The following is a 9,065-nucleotide window of genomic DNA, read 5'->3' as shown; positions in this document are numbered from 1 at the left end:
ACTACTACTATTTTTACTACTTCTACTACTACTACTACTACTACTACTACTACTACTACTACTACTACTCCTATCACAAACATGCCACCCCACACACGTCGTCCAAGAATAATCCCAAGGACACAAGGACTTAAACTGTTGTCAGACACATCTCAGGGAACGTAAAGAGAGGGTGAAAAATATTAATCTCCGTTCTTAAGCGCTCGATTCTTGCTCTTTCCTATTTCCTTCTCTATGGTTAAGGAATTTAAATTCACTGCAGATCATGCAGGCTTTTACTACCAAAACCAACCATAACGCGAGTATTACATATACACTCCTTATTCTGTTTATTATATGGAAAGATTAACCTCCTCCCATACACACACACACACACACACACACACACACACACACACACACACACACACACACACACACACACAGAGGGAAGCACCAGTGCAGCCTTCCTGTACCACAATAATAGCATTGAGAAACCGAGAAAGACGTCAGTCGTGAGGAAAACATGTCTTGATATGAGGATGGAAACAATAAAACAGACAAATATTTTCCCCTCCTTTATCTTATTTGATTTTAACCCATGAATGACTGAACCCGAGTTTTCTTAGTTTTTGCTCATGAACTATTTGCTTTGCTATACACGCCTAAAAAATAGACTTAGTTTCATTACTTCATGTCTTTCCTGATATGGAAATATATTTTCAGATAAGTTTCAACATTTTTACTTAATTTTCTATTCACAGAATATTTTTGTTTACATTAGTTCATATATTTCATAAATATGTTCATATACTTCATAAATTTGTTTTGGTTGCGTGGCACCATTACTGAAGGAGACTGCTTACCCGCAGCGGTAAGGTGGGGTTTCTGGCAACGGTATAGTAAGGTGCCAGAGGAGCGTCAAACCATGAAACAAACAGCCGCTGATTACACTACCCTCGGGACGGTAAACATGTGACTTCTGTGACCTTGACTCTCTCTCTCTCTCTCTCTCTCTCTCTCTCTCTCTCTCTCTCTCTCGTAAGATGTATTTCACAAATTAACTAAGTAACCAAACAACTATCGGAATAACCAACGGACATATATCAAACAAACTGAATTGCTAATGTGATCTGTGTAACTAACAAATCAAGTAACCTCTCGTAATGAACTCATTTCTGCATAAAGAAAAAAACAAGGCAAATGAAAAATGAAAAAGGAACGAACGTGAAGCACCATCAAGACAGATGCGACGGGTAGGTCACTCACGCCAGTCACAACTGAGGTTGTGCGTCATTCCCAGGAGAGCAAATGACAGGAGGCGCAGCTCAACACAGGTCGATGCAAAATTGTTACGAGGCGAAAATAATGACACTAGATTATTATAAGGAGAGACACTTACACACACACACACACACACACACACACACACACACACACACACACACACACACACACACACACACTGTTTAGCATTATACATAGATTTAGCAAATGCATATACTCGAAAACAGGCAACTGATGTACATAATCATTATCATCGTGTCAAACAGTTTAACGAGAAAAGCAACGGTATGAGTACTTGCTTATATCAGATAGTTTAATAGGTTGTATCAGTTGTAGGTCTCCTCGTGAACTGTTGGAAATATGCTGCCTGGAAGAATAATGATCCATATGCAATGATTTCAACAGTGAACAACTCTGTTCACATGCACGTAATATATGCAGGGTCGCCACCGTTCCCCCCCTCGTTAACTTTTATAGCTGCTGGTGCGGTGTGCGAGATTCATACTCGTTAAAAATCCATATTGGGGTAAAAGTGGCTAGGTGGCTTTTTGATGACTGGCAAACATTCTATTTTTTTTTTTTTAATTGTCTCTTCCAAATGAAGTAAGTGAATGGACACATCTTATGTTGGGTATAGATAATGAATGGTGTTAAATCTAAAACAGCCCTCCTTTCTCCTTGCTTGAAGAAGTGTCATAAATAATATACACAAGAACCAAGTTAAAACTGTTATTGTTTATAAGTATCCGCTATTTCCCAGATAATATTCTTTTAGTGGCATTTCGCTTAGTTTGCAACTCTTGGACAACCCTCTCCACACAAATAAGAATATACTTGTTAAAAGAGCATAATAAAACAAAATCTCGTAAATTTGTAAAATTCATTATCTTTACAAGAAGTTTAATCTGTGTTCCGTGAATTTACAACAAGTAAATCGCATTACTGTGTCGTGACTTTACACTGTGATTGTGGTAAATTTCGGTTCCACTGATTTCTTCTCACTTGATCTAAGACTGAATCCCAACCCAGAAAAGTTGCTGGCAGTCGACCAACTCATCCATCTACCTCTTCTTTCTGGACAGGAGATATATACAGTATGTCTCAACATTAACTGACGCCCTTAATGACACGAAGACCTTGCCTAATGCTGATGTCTGAACACTGCACAATAGACTCAACATAATAACATGAGGAGAGCAGTGTGCTTATTGGTTGAATTACCATAATCATGCTGTGAAGCGTCAGAGCAGCAAGGCGTGAGGCGGGGTGAACAACAATAAATAGAACCTGGCTTAGGTTTTCCTCTTTAGGGGTTTCTAATGAAATAACTGGATAATTCAATAATAGTGGTAATGTCATACCAAAAATGCCTGGATTATTCATTTTCGTTTCTGCATCTCAGTCTTTCCATAAAGAAGACGTGTTTTGTCATAGCAAAGAGCCGATATGTGTTCAGATCGAGCTCACAAAACAAGCGAACTACAAACGTAACAACAGGGATCTCACGGCGGGTCAGATCCAACGTTGTTATATTTGCTGATCTGTCTCGACGGCAAACACACACACACACACACACACACACACACACACACACACACACACACACACACACACACACACACACACACAGCGTTCGCATTGATAACGAGGGGGAGTGTGTTTGTTCATCTTCCCATGCCTGGTTACTACCGCCTGAGTGTCAACTCATTCCCTTTCTCTAACTGCAACGTAATCCAATTGTAGGGAGCCATCTCTCTCTCTCTCTCTCTCTCTCTCTCTCTCTCTCTCTCTCTCTCTCTCTCTCTCTCTCTCTCTCTACATATAAACATATATATATATATATATATATATATATATATATATATATATATATATATATATATATATATATATATATATATATATATATATATATATATATACGAAATGAAGAGGTCGTGATGGCGGAGATTGGGGTACGGAGGGCAAGGAAGATCTGAAAAGCGCAGGGAGTGAGAGAGCCGTGATTGATGACCGGCGCTTTGGAGGAGATGAGTGGCGGATTGAAGGAGGGCAGGGAAGGTTGTGAGGGAAAGAAAAGGAAAAAGAAGAAATGGTAATGGTATACAATTCTAAAGGAAGGAAATCTGATTCAGGCACAAAGAGAAAAATACTGAGGATTTTAGAGGATGGGATCTTGGGATGAAATGACTAAATAAAAATGAAGATAATAGTACTCTTTTAAAATCAACCTCAGGAGCAGACCCAAATAAAGAAAAAGGTAAAGCATAATTTGCGATATCAAGCAATTCCTCCGTGTTGCGCGTCACGCCTCTGCAGATCTCAGAATCTCGAACAGACAGACAGAAAAACAGGCGTACAGACTGCTGGTCCCTGTGACGCTCGCCATGGACCCCGCCAGGATACTGCAGATCATCACCAACAGCACCTGGATGGGTGAGTACTCAGACTCTCTCTCTCTCTCTCTCTCTCTCTCTCTCTCTCTCTCTCTCTCTCTCTCTCTCTCTCTCTCGCTCTCTCTTTCTAACCCAGCATCCTTGTACCAGTTATTGCTCCCCTGAGAAATCTGGTGTGTGAACCAAACCGTTTGTCATCCTCGCAAGGCTGATATTAATACATCCCTCGATGATTCCTCCACCTTTAACACCATTTCTCCTTAATAATATAATCCACTCTACTACTTTTTACAATCTCTTCGAGTAATCAGATTTTTTGGCATTCTTTTAGACATTTTTTTTTCCATGATCACTTCTTTTCCCATCATCACTGCTTCACTCCTTTCAATCTTTCTTTCCTAGATGATTCCTACTTTTCATTACGTCTTTAATTCTTCACAATCGCCATCATTATCCTCATCTTCCTCTCCCTTTCTCTCCACCACGTTTGGATCCCCTTTGGCTCAGAGGTAAGCTCCTAGGATAGCAAATACATTACCATCTGTCCTTGTCTGTCACTAATTATCTATGAAATAACGTCTAACAATTTGGTTAACAATTGTCTAAGTTCCCCTCTTTACTTTTTCGAGTCTTTACAGTTTATTTCTTCTGTAATTCCTTTTCTCATCTGTTTACCTTCCTTCCTTCTCTATTTATATTTATTACATTTTCGTTCTTCCTTCATTATATATGCATGTGTCCCTACTTTCCATCAGGCTCATTCTTTAACCATTTAGACGATTCATTTTATAGACACATTCATCCCTGAAAAAAGAAGAAAAACATCCTAATCCCGCGGCAGCATCCACCCTTTGTTCTCATCAGCGTCCCCCTCCGCAGCTCGACACAGGAATCTCCTCCGTCCACCTCAATGAATGTCTTAATCCTCTGATAACTAACCGTAAAGCTCTCCCTGTGGTTGTTTTGCCAGACTGTTCCAAATAGCGAATGTATATATGTATGTCTGTAGGTATGTAGTGTGTTATCAGGTATATGCGTGTTGCTGTGATCAATAGAATGTGTCTTTTGAATGTATGTATGTAGCTATATGTATGATATGTATGAATACGTTTATCTCGGAAGTGTCATGATACTTTTCTTGTGAAACCAGTATAGAAAATTTTATGTATATCGTGTGTGTGTGTGTGTGTGTATGTGTAACCAAACAGATGGCACTCTTGTCCAGCAATACTCGCAATATTTAGTATAGACGCGAATATCTATTGTATTGATAACCGATACACAGAACTGCTGGTGACATGCACCGTATATCTATTTGACACACAACTGCACTCAGAAAAAAAGTGTATCTAGAATCAATGCAATCAATCATAATGGCAGCAAGGCGTAACAAGTGACTATAATAACATGGTGTAAACTCTTCCTACTGAAAACATACTACACAAATATTCTACCTGATTTTTTTTTTTTATTTATACCATGTGGGCTTTTCACGGGAATTTATGGGCTAAAGGGGATATTTTTAGGGTACCTCCTATCTCAAAACCCACCCGCTAGGACACCGTTGCCCTGAGTAAGGAAGCCCAACCTGCACTCAGACCATGGACATGATTCGAACCCGTGCGCTTGGAGACTCCTCGGATCCCAAAGCGCGCATGTTTCCACTGTACTGATGTAATATTAACCCCATCAGTACCATGACGCATTTCTATATTCATTCTGCTTAGTATTTGGTGATTTTAAACATCTTTAGAAACTCACGCAGGGGATTAAAATAGTGAAGACTGTGGCCATTAATCTTCTGACCTCCATAGACTTTTACTAATGTTAATAAAATGGTCCAATCGTACATAAATCTCAAGGTATAAATTTTTCCCAGTATTGAAGGAGTTAATACGGCATCCTTAAAGGTTTCGGTGCTTTATCTACATAGCGTTTAATAGTCGAGATTTTAGTGTAATTTGAAGGCGTGTTTATATGATTCTGGTGATAGTTTGATAAAGAAAAGTAAGAAAAAATGCCATGAGAGTCTAATTAATAATCACAGTGGCCTTTGAAAACAATCCTAATGAGGAAAAGAAAGCGTTCACTTCCTGTCCCATCCTTTGTCATGCAATGGTAATAATGACAAAGGCCATCACATTTATTTACATCCGCTAGATTATTCTATTTCATGAGGCACAATCGCGGGAAAATCATAATCGTCACTCACACAATGGTAATAATAATTATGACGACATTTATCAGATTTACGCAAATATTTCAGAGGTAGTTAAAATATTTACGGTAAAAATGAAAAAAAAAAAAAATACAGGAGCACATTTGTGAGCGAAATTATAAAACGAAAAAATATTACATTGCGAGACTTTCACGTTGAAATAATTGAGGAAAAACGGAATCATTTGAATATTTTTGCGTGACATTTTAGACAGCCCCTGATGGAGGAGGGAATGAAATACCAAGCGAGGAGGAAGGGATAATAGTGAAAGAGAACTGAATGTGACGCTATGGGCAAAATAAAAGTCGAGAGGGAATCATAAATAGGATTAATTTACTGTAAACAAAACGAAAAGACAGCAAAAAAAAAAAAAAAAAAAAAAGATGGATGAAGATAACGACAGGTGAAGGTAAAGAAGATTGAATCAATGTATAGATGAATATAGAACATTATCATATGAAGGTGTGAAGATAAAAAAAAACGAAAGTAGAAAGAAAGAAGGGCACAAGGATGAATGGATGGATAAAAGAGAGACACAAAAAGGAAGGTAAAAAGAGAAATATGACAGGAGAAAGGAAAGTAGGACAAAACATAACCAACAGTGAAAATAAAGAAAACGAATATGGAAAGGCGCATAAAGAGCAGAAGAGAGTGGCGGGGAAGGCGAGCACTGAAAAAGAGAGAGGATGGATGGGCAGAGACAACCTTTCAGAATCGGTCTAGGTCGTATCTTTGGGATCATCGGAGATACGGCCCTGGAGATGGAGTGAGTGCCGAGGGGAGGGGGGCGACAGGCCTCACAAAAAGAAGGATAAAAAATAAAGGGCAGAAAATGTACGTGCAAGAGAATTTTGTGTTGGTTTAGCAAAAATACGTTCAAACACCAGAAATATATATCGAAGTAAAGGGAGAAGTATTTAACAGAAAATTATGCAGTCATTAAAATAAAAGATAGAGAGAAAAATGTGATGAAAATAGAAGTTTCAGGGAAAATAAACTAGCAAATACGGTTTCTATATTTCAAAGCAGAATAATAACAAGAGAGAGAGAGAGAGAGAGAGAGAGAGAGAGAGAGAGAGAGAGAGAGACGCAGGCAACAGTTATCAAAATTAAGTTTCTAACGTTTTCAAAGGAAATGATCACAAAAAAAAAGAAAAAAACTTGGATGAAAGTGAACCAGACGTGGAAGGAATTAAATCTCGAACTTTGACGATCTGAGGAAGTGCTGGCTCTCACACGCAATACATACGGTCACACACAGCGCAAGGCAAACGAGGTGGGAAGGGAGAAAAAGAGGAGAAAAAAATATAGGGAGAAAAGAACATCAGACTAGGAAAGAAAAAATAGGGCGAAGGAAGAAAAACAAAAACAGAAAAACCCAGAAGAACACGACATTTGATATTCGTACGTCACACTGGAGCGAGGGGCTACAATCACCTGTTGTTTTCCGCACGGTGGCGCTGCAAGGTAAGAAGAAACCTGATGCAAAAGCTGACAAAACCACGCGGGGAAGTTGGTAGTGGGACGTGCTTCTCTGTGGCTTTGATATTAAGTTGAGTGGTTTCAATACACACACACACACACACACACACACACACACACACACACACACACACACACACACACACACACACACACACACACACACATACTGAAAGAGAGAGAGAGAGAGAGAGAGAGAGAGAGAGAGAGAGAGAGAGAGAGAGAGAGAGAGAGAGAGAATTCACTTTGCTTGGTTAAGGTTACTTTTACCTAATTCAGTTCTGGAAGCGTGGCATTCTTGCCTGGGAGACTCAGTGGCGAGCCTGCAGGTGACGATTCCTTTCCCAAAGAGGCCTGGCCGTGGCACCGTGTGAGGCGGCCATCGATTCGCGCCGCTCTTCACTACGGCACCGGGGAGAAAAGCCGCGAGGAGAAAATCGACAGTCAAGTTAATTTAGAAGGCTTATCCACCTCATGATTTTTGTTGAACACCCTCCCGATGTCCGCGGTTAAGTTTTCCACACCAAAACCACCTAAACGAGGCCGACTTCCCCGGCGTGATGCATAAAGGCTGTCTAACACCTCTGTGACCTGCAGCTGCACTCCGACCACCACTGCAGGCCATAAGAGCAGCAGCCACCAGATGGAGAACCCGCCGTCCAACGCTGGCTTATACTAACGGACATATAAAAGCAGGTGGCTCTGGGTATGAGTGGGTCGTTCGGTGACATGATGGATGCGACACAGCAAAGTACACGCTACAACCCAAGGTGGAAGCACGTCTGTATACACCAGCACACTCCCTTAAGCCCGAAAACCATGTAGCCATAGTGTTCCTTGATCTTTACGTGTAATTCAGAGCTGCGCAATCTCATCTCGGGCTTGCATTTTAAGTGGAAAGTCATCAGCTGAGATCCCTTTAGCTAAAATGTTGTGTTCGCTTCAGTAAAATTGTATACAGAAAGAGAAAGAGAGAGAGAGAGAGAGAGAGAGAGAGAGAGAGAGAGAGAGAGAGAGAGAGAGAGAGAGAGAGAGAGAGAAACCAGCCTACCTCTCTAAATCATCATGCTATTAAGAGTGTTAAAGTTACACCAATAGGTTTATGGTGCGCAAAATTTTGAGTTACCATTAGAGTAGTAAAAATTTGTCCATCAGTTATGAAAACCCTAAAATACAAGAGAAAAAAAAGCTAAATCTCTCTCTCTCTCTCTCTCTCTCTCTCTCTCTCTCTCTCTCTCTCTCTCTCTCTCTCTCTCTCTCTCTCTCTCCCCTTGCAAGGCAATTCAATTTTTCATAAGGTTCTAATCTTGAAGACGACGCTCTCTACCAGTTTAAATGGCCATTCTCGGACGAAAAAGAACTAGCTATTAAGAACTTTACTCTCAGCGGTGCAGCAGAATGAAGAAATATTACAACCTATTTTGATGTTTTTAAATGCGCAAGGAAACACTTAGCGGGTGACATGATTTGGTGAGACAAGTTGATGCCATAACTATTAACTCTTGGGGATATTTAATGAGGAGATACGAGTATTAGATATGAGAGAGAGAGAGAGAGAGAGAGAGAGAGAGAGAGAGAGAGAGAGAGAGAGAGAGAGAGAGAGAGAGAGAGAGAGAGAGAGAGAGAGAGAGAGAGAGAGAGAGAGAGAGTTACTGCATCATTTATTTGCATGATATATGGCATCACTACGACATACTTGAAAC

At 40.1% G+C, this 9,065-nt stretch overlaps 1 protein-coding gene across 1 annotated transcript in view; it reads left to right on the top strand.

Annotated features, from left to right (window-relative positions):
• The first annotated feature begins 3,435 nt into the window (after positions 1 to 3,435).
• The window catches only part of LOC123515689 (putative neural-cadherin 2), a 49,733-nt gene continuing 44,103 nt past the window's right edge, over positions 3,436 to 9,065 (top strand). Inside the window, 1 exon segment of the mRNA XM_045274514.1 lies at positions 3,436 to 3,702. Within this exon segment, the coding sequence (XP_045130449.1) occupies positions 3,654 to 3,702 (49 nt within the window). The 5' untranslated portion in view covers positions 3,436 to 3,653.

The sequence above is a fragment of the Portunus trituberculatus genome, chromosome 39 (assembly GCF_017591435.1).
Source record: "Portunus trituberculatus isolate SZX2019 chromosome 39, ASM1759143v1, whole genome shotgun sequence".
Lineage (NCBI taxonomy): Eukaryota > Metazoa > Arthropoda > Malacostraca > Decapoda > Portunidae > Portunus > Portunus trituberculatus.
Note: the sequence above shows the minus strand (reverse complement) of the source record. Positions and strands in the feature narration are given on the sequence as shown.